The sequence below is a fragment of the Calidris pugnax genome, unplaced genomic scaffold, assembly GCF_001431845.1.
Source record: "Calidris pugnax isolate Ruff unplaced genomic scaffold, ASM143184v1 scaffold18, whole genome shotgun sequence".
In the NCBI taxonomy this organism is placed as follows: Eukaryota; Metazoa; Chordata; class Aves; order Charadriiformes; family Scolopacidae; genus Calidris; species Calidris pugnax.
The window spans coordinates 19395543-19408750 of NW_015090812.1; the positions used below are offsets into that span (position 1 = coordinate 19395543).

At 35.7% G+C, this 13208-nt stretch overlaps 1 protein-coding gene across 1 annotated transcript in view; it reads left to right on the forward strand.

Annotated features, from left to right (window-relative positions):
• LOC106886232 (hornerin-like) overlaps positions 1-13208 on the forward strand; it is an 84006-nt gene that overhangs the window by 68804 nt on the left and 1994 nt on the right. Inside the window, exons 55-69 of the mRNA XM_014938964.1 lie at positions 134-163; positions 2274-2315; positions 3258-3296; positions 4022-4060; positions 4345-4383; positions 4766-4804; positions 5158-5196; positions 6030-6068; positions 6505-6540; positions 6882-6917; positions 7654-7683; positions 8776-8814; positions 9247-9285; positions 10729-10767; positions 12506-12544. Coding sequence (XP_014794450.1) covers positions 134-163; positions 2274-2315; positions 3258-3296; positions 4022-4060; positions 4345-4383; positions 4766-4804; positions 5158-5196; positions 6030-6068; positions 6505-6540; positions 6882-6917; positions 7654-7683; positions 8776-8814; positions 9247-9285; positions 10729-10767; positions 12506-12544 — 564 coding nt within the window. The remainder of the gene's footprint in view (positions 1-133; positions 164-2273; positions 2316-3257; positions 3297-4021; positions 4061-4344; positions 4384-4765; positions 4805-5157; positions 5197-6029; positions 6069-6504; positions 6541-6881; positions 6918-7653; positions 7684-8775; positions 8815-9246; positions 9286-10728; positions 10768-12505; positions 12545-13208) is intronic.

The window sequence follows — 13208 nt, forward strand, 5'->3', positions numbered from 1 at the left end:
TTCTAGAAGTTGGGCACTTATAACTTTATGGCTTGCATACCTGGGATGGTAGAGAAAGTGATCTGAGTTGTAACTGAAGTCCCTTTCAGTCCCTTGCTCTTGATATCTTAAATATTTGCTGCAATCTTTACAGGGTGGATGTGATTGTTCTGGAGGAAGTTCTGTAAGTGTTATTTTTACTTTACACATTTGCTTTTACTAAATTATTTAACTGGAAAATTATCTGTGGTCCTATTTATTTCTAAGTTATTTGAATGTACTCTTAATTTTATATTCATTGTTCCTTTGGTGACTTACATATTAGTGACATGGTAGGAGTTACTTCTCATTATGCCAACATCATTCAGAATTACAGAATCATAGAATCATTTAGGTTGGAAAAGAGCTTTAAGATTGAGTCCAACCATAAACCTAACACTGACAAGCCCACCACTAAACCATGTCCTTAAGCTTCATATCTACCTGTCTCTTAAATACCTCCAGGGATGGTGACTCAATCACTTCCCTGGGCAGCCCCTTCCAATGCTTGATAATTCTTTTGCTGAAGAAATTTTTCCTAATATCCGTTCAATACGCCCCCTGACACAATTTGAGGCTGTTTCCTCTAATCCTGTCACCCGTTACTTAGGAAAAGAGACTGACCCCCACATCTCTACACCCTCCTTTCAGGTAGTGGTAGAGAGCAATAAGTTCTCCCCTCAGCCTCCATTTCTCCAGGCTAAAGAACCCCAGTTCCCTCAGCTGTTCTCCAGACCCCTCACCAGTTTTGTTGATCTTCTCTGGACACACTCCAGCACCTCAATGTCTTTCTTGTAGCGTGGGGCCCAAACTGAACACAGTACTCAAGGTGCGGCCTCACCAGCGACCAGTGTCAAGTACAGAGGGATGATTGCTTCCCTAGTCCTGCTGATCACACTATTTCTGATACAAGACAGGAACCCCCAAAGTTGGCAGCAAAGTGTGTTCTCTGAGCACTGACTTTCAGTTACCATACAGTATTTACAGAGATGTGTATCTCTTCTCAAAAAATAAAAAAATTGATTGCATTAAATAGCAGAATTAATTCACAAAAGATCTATCATGAAGGGAAGGTAAAGTAATATTGTCTACAAAATTGCTAACCATAAAAGCTGTCTCAGAAATCAATGTTTACCAAATTAAACAAAAACCACAAACCGAGCCACTTCTCATTTGTGCTTTTAAGTCCATGTGAAATTGTTTAAAGACTCTGAAATAGGGTGATACATGCTTTTCAAAGCAAATTACATGATGTCAATCAACATGTAGTATGTAAAGGATATTCCTGCACCTTGAGTAGCGTTTTTTTGTGTCATGGGTAGATAAATACAAAATGATACTTTGTGAGTTATGGTCTTCCAGGCCAAAAAAATTATTTGCTATCTCGGCAAATTAAGAAAAGTAAGTGAAGTGTAAGTGTAATTTAATTTCAGACAGTTATAGTCTTCCTTTAAAATACCATAGAATGGGCATTCTAAAGTTTTGTTTCATTTTTAGTTTGTGATTGGGGCCCAAACTGAACACAGTACTCAAGGTGCGGCCTCACCAGCGACCAGTGTCAAGTACAGAGGGATGATTGCTTCCCTAGTCCTGCTGATCACACTATTTCTGATACAAGACAGGAACCCCCAAAGTTGGCAGCAAAGTGTGTTCTCTGAGCACTGACTTTCAGTTACCATACAGTATTTACAGAGATGTGTATCTCTTCTCAAAAAATAAAAAAATTGATTGCATTAAATAGCAGAATTAATTCACAAAAGATCTATCATGAAGGGAAGGTAAAGTAATATTGTCTACAAAATTGCTAACCATAAAAGCTGTCTCAGAAATCAATGTTTACCAAATTAAACAAAAACCACAAACCGAGCCACTTCTCATTTGTGCTTTTAAGTCCATGTGAAATTGTTTAAAGACTCTGAAATAGGGTGATACATGCTTTTCAAAGCAAATTACATGATGTCAATCAACATGTAGTATGTAAAGGATATTCCTGCACCTTGAGTAGCGTTTTTTTGTGTCATGGGTAGATAAATACAAAATGATACTTTGTGAGTTATGGTCTTCCAGGCCAAAAAAATTATTTGCTATCTCGGCAAATTAAGAAAAGTAAGTGAAGTGTAAGTGTAATTTAATTTCAGACAGTTATAGTCTTCCTTTAAAATACCATAGAATGGGCATTCTAAAGTTTTGTTTCATTTTTAGTTTGTGATAAAAACAAAGTCTAATTTTTCTTTTTTTTCTTGCCTCCCTTACAGGGTGGATCCCCTACCTTAGCCAGAAGTGACTCCTCTGCAAATGTAAGCAATGTTCATCATCATGAACACTTTTAATGTTCATGAGCTCTACAGCTCTGTGGAGTGCAACAATCAGTGCTGCTGAACCAATGGCTGCACTATACACATTTAAGGAAGGGTTTGGTTTGGTCTGATCTGATCTCATGGACCAAAAGTCTGCTTACTACCTGAATGTATTGAGTGTGCGCCTGGAGAGCATTCTACAATTTAGTTTAATCTGAAAGGTGTCTAAACAAATTACAGTGAGTGAAGTAACTATCAGGAGTTTTGTCTCAAAGTCGCACTCCTGATCTGTACTTTAATGCGTAGATGCATCCAGTACCTCATCATGGGAGAGTGGATTTTGCATACTGAATGTAGATCTTAGTTCTCCCCCAACTGTATGTTGCAGTCTACCTCAGAACATGGTCTTTATCTTCTTTAAAGGGCAATTGAAAAGTCATTTTACACAGTTCAGATTCCTTATGGAGGACACATTTCTGATAGGTGCTTGACATTACATACTAAGCACAAACCAGTTTCATTTCTGTATGAGCCTAGCAGATCTTGTGGAAGCTTAGAGTACTCGAAAGGTCTGCAATACTCTGCAAGAATTAATATTAAAAGTTTTTGGGGGGGATGTCATTCTTCAGTGTGCTGATTTTAAACTGAAAGAAATAAGCTGCCTATCCAGTCAGATCCTTTAAAGTGAAATAACTGGTATTTCCTTTCTGAAAAGGCTCTGGAGGCAGCCCTCCTGGTAGACAGGTACATACTAAATTTTAGATGTATTAACGAAGTCGGGAAGGCTAGACTTTACATTTTGAGTGGATTTGAAGCCCAAACAAAAATGTTAAAATAGAAACTTATATATTGCTTGAATATTGCTATATTCAAGAAGTTTTGCTTTAAAATAGTTCTGTTAGAGCAAAATAACTGGTTTCTTTTCTTTTTTTCCACACCCAGGGCTCATCATCTTCTGGAGGCAGCCAGTACGGTAGCCAAGTAAGCACTCATTCCAAAAGGAGAGCCACCTTGCCACTTTTGAAAACAATGGTTATTCACAAACTGAATTAAAATTCAGTTCTCATACAGGAACTATGTTAAAGAGCAAAACCTCAGTAAATGAAATTCATCATTGGGTTTGATATGTCCTAAAAATTATACATGATGGCTTTTCTTAGCAAATAATGCCCTTGTTTCTGTGAAATTTGTGTAAAGAAGCTCACACAAAAAATAGGTGTGGGGGAAGAATGAATCAAAATGTAGCATTTTTGATTTCTAGTGGACCTAATCCCATGAAGAAGAAAAACAAATCAAATCTCCCCTCTTTAAAGAGACAACTTCTTGTATGAGGTTTCAGTAAACTTGCTGAGTTTGGTTTTTAGAGTCCTGTTAGGTAGCCAATCTTTTACTGCAAGCTTTGGCCCAGGATTCAGCTTTCCAGATAGAGAAATGCCATTCTACAGAAATGAGCAGAAAAAGAACTTGAAAGAATGCTGCTCTAATCTTCCCAACAAGTCACACAAAGCAAGCAGGTTTTTTTGCCTTACACCCTTCCTTAGGAACTCAGGTATTTCCCCAAGTTGCCTTGTAAGGCTTGACCTCTAGTTATTAATCAGCTGCCTTCACTCTTACTTTGCTCCCTTGCTCCTGTTATTTTGGGAGCCCATGTTTTGATTTAAAGGAATCCTACAGCAGGTAATTCACTTATTTAATATTCTTTACAGGATTCATATTCCTCTGGAGCTAGCCAGTACGGTGGACACGTAAGCTCTTACTTTTAATATTTTATGTGATACATTTGCTTTACCATTATTTGACTCTTACCAAGTAAAGGATTATCCAGAAGGCTATATCAATTTAATATCTCAAGAAACTTTATAGTGATCTATTTTCTGTAGTAATATTGTGAATTCAAGGAAGACAAAAATATAGAGTTTATTCTGGGAAGATTACAAAGAAACAGTCAAATAACAAAATGCAGATGTCTTTGCTGCTTGTCACCATGAATAAGATATTCAGAAATAACTGATTTTCAATATTTTTCCAGGGGCCATCTTCTTATGGAGGCAGCCATTATGGTGGACAAGTAAGCATTAATAGTCCCCATTTTGTAGTTTTGACCTATGCAAACTTGTAGTATATTCATTTTCTATCCGGCTGTCTACCTTAGCTTTATTTATCTTAGTCTAAAATCTTATCAGTAAATCTTTCTCTATAGCATTGTGGTGCTACTGTGATTAAACAAAACAAGTTCAGATGAAAACAATTATTTAAGACTAAGAAAAAATAGAAATACGTGGTTGATTCAATGGGCTCATTAAATTTGCAGGACTAAAGATCGTGTCTTTCTGTAATAAATTAGTACTTCATGAAACTGACCAAATTTTTTAAAAGCCGTATGAAATGATTCTTTGACTCTATGAAATGGGTGTAAAGAAGTTTCAGCTTCCTTTTTTGTTGATATTCAGGGTTCACCTTCCTCAGGAGGCAGCCAGTACGGTGGACAGGTGAGAATACTTCCCTTGTAGTGTCTACTACTTTATCCAAGAGATTTGGTAATTCTCTATGTAAAAGAACATTTTAAGGAGATGGATTTAATTTTTTTCCCATGTCTTCTTCAGTTTATTGCTAGGTATATAGTAGTTTTAAATGTATGTGATACAATGCCACAGAAGAGTTTTTAGGAGATGCGATTTCTGATGCATCATGGTGAAGGCACGTCTCACTCCTTTTTGCACAGACTGGTTCAGTTCACTCAGTTTTGCAGTGAAATAAATTAGATATCTCTCCTTCACATGCAGTGTGGTTTAAAGGAGTGCTATGACATGGATGTAGAGATCATTTAATTCATTTTGTTCAGGGTTCACCTTCTTCAGGAGGCAGCCAGTATGGAGGACAGGTGAGAATCTTCTCATTTGTAGTCCTTATCCTAACACCCAGCTTCTACATCAAAACTTTGTATTTCTCTGTTGACTGAAAAAATGATTTGAGTAAACTCTTTTAATCTGGTAGTAGATGATCAGGTGTCTGAAGACATGATATGAAACAATACAAAAACTGTGAAGGGCCAGTGTTTCTGTTGTATCAGCAAATGCAGTTCTGGCCTTGTTTTGCTCTCCAACCTGCCCTTCTCATTCTGGACCCATTTCCCTTCTGCTGCTGTCATGGTTTCTTAGCTCTAACAGTATGGAGTGGCTGGAAGCAGATCGCATTCCCCCTCTATCTTAACCTGTGGAATACCTCGCTTTCTTCAGCAAAATGCAATATAAGAGTTGACATCAGAGAAGCAATATGCCTCAGGAGGGCAACAGGGGAGAAGGTCAGGAGTTGTAAAGAGCTCTTGCATGCCCTTGTAAAGTGAAAGATGATGGAGAGGCTTCCTAGTGCTGCCTCATGGTATAGCCTTTATTATGGACTGAAATCCCCAACAAACAAACCCCTCTGAAAACTTTTATTGTCAGATTTATTGGAGAGAATTAGTGGAGAAAGACATTTTCAGTCCAAACACAGTCTCCTGAAATGAGGTATATATTCCTAATAGCTCATGATCAGTATCACGGAAGATTCGTACGTTACAGACCATCCCTGGTTTGCACAGAACACATAAAGGAATAGGTTGAGTGTTCATCTTTCTGTAATCTTGCATTGTACAACAGAGAAAGAAAATAGTCTTTCTTTCAAAAACCCTTAAGAAGCTTTTTGATAGAGAAATAATTGACACCTTTACTTCAGGGTCCATCTTTCTCAGGTGGCAGCCATTATGGAGGACAGGTGAGAATTGGTTTTCTATTTATGGGTTGTTTTTTCCATTGTTCACCTTTCTCTCTTTTTCTGTTTTGTGAAAAACAGAGTATTTTATAAAAGGGTGGCTTACAGCAAAACAGTGTTTAGGCAGAACAGATGAATATACGACTTTCTGCTGTGTCAGTCCACTCAGGAAAGTAAAACATAGGAGGCTGCCCTGAGCACACAGCCCAGTGCAGCGGTGCTACTCACACCTGCCTGAAGCTGACTTTGATTTAAACTTTATTGTTCTGTTTAAAGAGTAGCCATTGTAAAGACCAATAGATTTCAGTACAGTTATACAGGAAGCGTTCACATTCCTGTGACACTTAAATCCATGAAGACAAATAAAAGTGTGTTTTTCTGTGACAGGTCATAAGTTAAAGAATGTGCAACAAATATAAATGCTTTCTCGTTTCTTTAGGGTATAGCCTCAGGAAGCAGCCAGTATAGTGGACAGGTAAAATTTCTACTTTCCTAGTATTTTCAGTTTTGGTACACAGTTCATAAGGAAAACTGACCTGTATTTTGGGGGAAAAAAAAAAGGGAACATTCTGAGAAAGTACAGTTTTTAGCCAAACTGAGTGAGGATTGCTAAGTTTGTGTCTGGTATGTCAGATCATGATATGAACAGGAGCCTGTGACTGCGTGGAAATACTTCCTTATAAAAATCATGGTTCAAAGAAGCCCATTTTTGTTCAGTTTGAACAGAAGCAATTTGAATGACTAATGACCACAGAGAACAAGTGAGAATATTACTCAGTAACACAGAAATAATTAGTTACTCGTTGTTTTTTTCAGGGCTATCCTTCAGGAAACAGACAGTCTGGTGGACAGGTACGGGTTTTTTTTATCCACACTATTCAATTGTCTGAGTGTCAGGCACTCACAATTTGCTCTGTGTATCTTTCCTTCACAAGAATTGTTTTCCTTCACCGCTGTCCTTTTTGCCCAAAGCCTCAGCAACATGTTCTTTTCTTTTTCCATGCCATTCAGACACCCCACAGGTCGTAGTAGTAGTAACTGTCTGAATGGCAGCTGCAGTTGAGCTAAACATTTTCCTTCTTACACATTTCATGGAGATTGAATGTGGAAAGTGAGACACTGAGTGGTGAACCCCTGGCCACCTCTCAGTTTTATCAGAGTAGAAATCACCTAGTAGGCCTCCACTGGAAATCATCTTTACTGTTTCCTATAGCACCTGTAGCATGAAAGAATACTGCATGTACTCCAGGTGTTCTGGCCTCTTTAGGAAAAAAAGAAAACCTAAAATATTTTCAATAGTACTACTCAGAATTTTTTTACTTATCTTTTTGGTGAGTAAAGTTTTTTCTGTAAGTTTAAAATGAGAAAATAGAAGACTATATTTAAAAATGTGATCAGTAAGCACACAGCTAACCTGAAATGACAGAGAGAGACATAAAACTGCTTTTTAGATGGAGCTTGGTGAGTCTATGGGCAGGATTTTATAGTCCATTTTCTTGCAGTAGCAGCATGTGAGTTTTATTTACTAATTCAGAAGTCTCTTCCAGTCATAGACTCAGGAAAATAAGTTTGGTTGTGTTTTATACAGGGTGGATGTGTGTGCCCTGGTGGAAGTTCAGTAAGTACTCTTTGTCTTTGTCTATTTTGCATAGTATGTACACATACTGGAAAATTCCCAAGGAACTACATTTCTTGAAATAATTTTTGTCTGTGAATTTATATGTATGATTAAAGTTTTTTTCACATTCTGCCAAAATGAGAAATTCTGAACCTGCTAAGGACAAAAACATTAAGTGACTTGCAACTGTAGTATAGCATTCAAAACTAGCTACCCAGATGCATTTCTATTTTGAAAGAAATACATGGGAAATGAATCGCAATTTCCCCACCCTGGATTAAACAAGTAGTAATGTTCTCCAGTATCTGTATTAAGGGAAGACTAGTCCTAATTCTGTAAAACATCCAGACATGAAAAACTGCTTCAAAGCATTTAATTTCTCTTGGTTTGCAAGAGAGGCCAGGGACTTTTCTAAGAACCTGTTTCCCAAGTATCTCATAGTTTATCTGCTGTGTAATAGTGCTTTTCTTATGATGGTTATTATCAATATGATTGAATGAGTGAAACTTAGACTTAAAATCTTTGCCCCAAATGCTTCCAAGTGGGAGCAGAGCAACACATTAAAAAAGTCAAAGCTAATTCCATTTTTCTGTCTAATTAGTGTATTCTCTATATTTTTGTAAATACTTCAAAAAAAAAAAACCCTTCAAAAAAAAAAACCCACCAAAAAACAAAACCCCCACTCTTTTGCTGAAATTAAGCTAATTTACTTTTGAGGGAGGGTTCAGTTATCTGTTGTTTCAGTATAGTCAAAATTGCGTAAATGATTATTTCTCTTTCTTGGATTATGAAATCAAGCAAAAGCCACATGCTCTAAGTACCACTTGTGTATATGCCACTTCTGATTCTCAACAGTGCTGAAAACAACATATAAATTATCATCTTACTTCTCTTTGCAAGTAAATAATCTGAAGGAATAAGGATGAATGGAAACAAAATCCTTAACTTGTTTAGTATACCTTTCTACTTGGTTGATTAATAATCAGTGCAAATGACTTGATCATTTCAATAGGTCAATGTGTCCTCTTATTTTTCCTCTCTATGATGTTGAATTCAGTACAGAGTAAATATTGTTATTTTCCTTGAATACAGGGCTCTTTTGGAGGAAACAGCTACCATGGTGGTGGACAGGTAGACAATTTGTCTTTAACATTTACACAGATTATCTCCTCAGGAATAAACATGGCTCAGTTGCCATATTTGCCATTAAATATTGAGTTCAGTTTAGTCACAGAGATAGGAACAATAACTCCAGAATGTTCATCTGGCTTAAAGTAATTGAATTACTCTTGATCTTTCTATATACTAGTCAAGATTTTACTTTGTAGTTATAGCAGCTTTTTTACCTCAAAAAAGTACTGAAGAATAATTCACAGGATTCATCTTACTGCATAAACCACTAATATGATGTATGGATAAGTAGCCATTTGCCACTGCATTAATAATTGTTTAAAGCTCTTCCAGTTCTTCTCTTCATGAGTGTTTAGATTAGGTATAGGGGGTTTTTGATACCAGATGGTATTTAAGAAAATTATTTAGAAAAATTCCACATTCTTTTTACAGGGTTCATCTTATTCTGGAAGCAGTCAGTATGGTGGACAGGCAAGTAACTTTTCTTTGTTTTCAAGATGATCTTCCTACTTGCTATTTATGAAATGAAAAATATGATGCAGTGTATATACTGCCAGTCAGTTTTTCAGTGTCATTTTACTCTGAATAACTATCTGAAAACAGGGACAATTTCTCAGTAATTAAAATGGAGTAGCATGGACAAACTTCAGTTTAATGAAACTGCACAGATCATAACTTTAGGTTTTTTACCTCAGAACACCTCTTATCTCAAGTGATAATTTTAATTAACCACTTTTATGTTTCAGTTTGACATTGCTATCACACCAGTTCAAAATCTATTTTCTGTGTTATTTTTTCAATTATATTGAAATTATCCCTTTTTTTGGGTGTTTGTTTAGATTAAATACTTGTAAATTTGGTTCAAAATATACCAAAAGGTATTGCTTTGAAAATATAAATTCTGGTGTGTTACCCATAATAACACTACTTTCCCCATCCTCAGCTGCAGTTCGAGTCCCTTACTGTAAGCAGCTCCCTATGTACCTTGTGTAGACTTAGCTTGTCACTGATCACGAAATCTTACTAGCCCAAAGAGATGTAACGGACGGCTATCTAATAAGAAGGTGGAACATATTTTTCATTAGTATTACACTATTCGCAGTGTTTCACTCTGCTATACTAAAAAAATAATTTAATTTCTTTTTACTCCATTGGCAGGCATTTGAGTTCAGTATCACTCTTAGCAAGAAGATCATGTATTATTGCATGACGAGGATTTTAAAAGCTGCAAACCACTTTTTTTCCGAAATGGCTCATTTGGAATAATAAGGATGCTCTTACAATAGAACACATGATGCTCTCTGAACATGTTTGACCTCTCAGAAAATCATAAATAAAGCAGATTTTTTTTTCTCTTGAACAGAGCCATATTTAAAGACACTTTATATCTGTATATTTATGTCAAAGAATAGTCTTAGCAGGTGTTTTGTGATTGTTTGCCAAATTTACTACTTTGAACTGTTAGGGAACTTAGCGGAATTAAGTCAGAAGTCTTTCACTGCACCTTTTTTACAGAGATCTCCTGTCAAAAACTGTCTGGATCAGGTCAGTTACTTGATGCTGAAAGATACATTCATTTGGCCCTTTTACTGAGCTTAAATAATTGAGGTAATAGCAATTAAGGCTGTTTCAGCAAGCTGAATAAAATAATTTGTTACAATTCCTACAGTAATTCCTACACAGAATTACTGCTGTGTAAAACTTTAATTGCTATACTGTATTTCATAACGCTGCATTCTTGATTCAGAATAACAAATTGCCATAGTTTTCATGTGCAGTAGATGGCTTAAGTTTTAGGTTGTTCAAACAACACCCAAATAAGTTTGTCCTAAGTAATGCACAAATTGTCTCAAGATAGTAAGCAAATTTTTTTTTTTTCATTCAATTAATAGATGTTTGATTGATTTCTTACAGGGCTCTTATCCTTCTGGAGGCAGACAATATGGTAAACCAGTAAGTAAAAAAAATTCAGTTTACTTTTCTTTTTTCTTATACATCTGTTTATATGCAGTTAGTTTGGACTAGGTATCTTTCTGATAATTACTTAAATATGCAAAGAGTCACATGATTTACTTATCTCAACAAATGCAAATATTTATTTTCACACTGTTCCACAGTTTTCAGCCAGCATTTTATTCTGTAACTGAACTTTTACGTCAGTCTCTGGATTGGTTCTAGTAATCACAGAATGAGATTACAGGATCTTCATTACTTTTTTTGTAGGGGACTTCTGAACAGTTATTTCTGTTGGAATTCATAGTAATTGTCCGCTTTGTGTTCAGGGCTCACTTTTTTTCATAGATTTTATATCCATTTGTCTTAAGTATTTCTGGCTAGAAGAGAAGCTTCTGCTTTGAAGAAAATTTTTTTGTTTTCTTTTTGAAGACAATAATAGTTGACATTTAACTAGGCGTCTTTTCGTCTTGTCCCACTTCAGACCACTTTTTTTATTATGTAATGAAAACCTTGCTCTTGCTGTCATTCAATGGCAGGTGATATAAATAGGCACACAAACTGTTTTAGTTTATCTCTTACAGGAAATAAGATGTATCCACCTGTTATTAAAAAGTGGGCACAAATGTTATATTTTCTTATTAGTGAATCATAGAAGTGAGACATGGTGTGTGCCATATTTGATGGCATTTCTTAAAGAGTCAGAGCTTGTAAGAGTTCTGTTTGGCAATGCCACTCAAATAAGCAGAGCAACTTTGCCAGAAAACTGAGTAAGACTCTTGTAGAACATCTAATTTTTCAATATATATATCCCCCCCCCATCTAACTGTAGACTGATTCCAGGTGAATTAAACTTTTATTGGATCTTATTATTTTTCCTTTCTGTATAATAAACACATTATAACTACAAAATAGCTCTTTCTTCTTGAGAACTTAAATTCTCTGACTAATGCATCATTCAAAAGAATGGTTGTAATAGAAAGATGTTAAATATTTGTATTTCGGAGAAGCTTTTCCCTAGGATTTTTGGATGACTGGACACAAAATAGTGTTCATTCTCCTGTGGTCCTTTATTCCAAATAACAAGAATATATCAAAGTACTAATAGGCTTAGATTGGAAAACGGATATCTTTTTTCAGGATTCATCTTCCTCAGGAGGCAGTCAACAAGGAAAGCCAGTAAGGATATTTTTCTTTCAGTATTCCACAACCAAAGTAGAAATGTGGATATTGGTATTTAAATAGGTAACAATAATGAGGGTGAAATTTAAAATTATGCTACAATGGTAAATGTCTGAGAAAAATGACCAATAAAAATTGGAATATTTTGTTCAAATTCATTCCTCCCATAGCAAATTTTTTATATACTCTGTAGCTTACTCATAGGAACATGCTTGGATTATTCCATTAAGAATGTTGTATTTAAATATCAGGATAACTGTTTCAGTTTCGAACTTTGTAGTTCAGTCAATGATACATTTCTTTCAAAATCCTTTGAAATTGTTCATGGAATACAGAGGATGTAGCTGTGCTTACTTGAGATGATTCAATGAAAATAGGGAAAAAAGTCCAATGAAAAAGTCAAAAGTCAGTGAAATGAATGAAATGAATGAAAAATCAAAGTCAGTATCAAAACTACTAATACCTAGGGCATTTTCAAGACCACTTTGTGCTCTTTGGACACAATTCACTAAGAGTCTCGTACAACAAAAATAAATGATTTATAACTATTTTACAGGGCGGCTTTGCCTCAGGAAATACTTATTCTGGGAAACCGGTAAGAATATTTTCAACACAGCATTTTCATCTTCTTTTCTTAGTAAACAAAGAACCCGGGTGGTTTCTAGAGCAATTTCGGGATGATTTGGTCTGAAGAGAACATTCTGTATTACTTCCATTTGTGTTAGAGCATACTTTAAAAAAACACTGTGGAAAATACGGCCTCACCCTGGGAAAGCTATTTCATTATGTTACATTTTAAACCTGAATCCTTCTTGCTTCACATACCAGTTAGTGGCCTTGTTACACTCTGCTGTCCTCTATTTTTAAACTCCTGTTCTCTGTGTAGATTTTTATAGGCTCGGCTCAGTTAATTTTTTTTTTTTTGATAAATCTAGATTCTTGAGGTTTTTTTACTGGCAAGTTACCTGGTTTTGCACTTTTTTTCTCTCTGTTTTTTCCCAGTACTCATCAGCTTTTAACATCCCCTTTCAACTATAGGGATGGAAAACTCTGTATGGAATATGTTAGTAGAATGAGAGAAAAATAGACTTTTCCCTTTCTTTAATTATAGCTGAAATTTTCAAATGTAAGATGAGACAGAGTATGTAACTAAAACTATTTACTTTATGCAAAGCTACTTTCCTCTCGAACAACTTAAACCTGTGCTATGGGTTATGCTACTGAAATTCTGCTGATCACAGGCAAAACTGTGTTCAAAA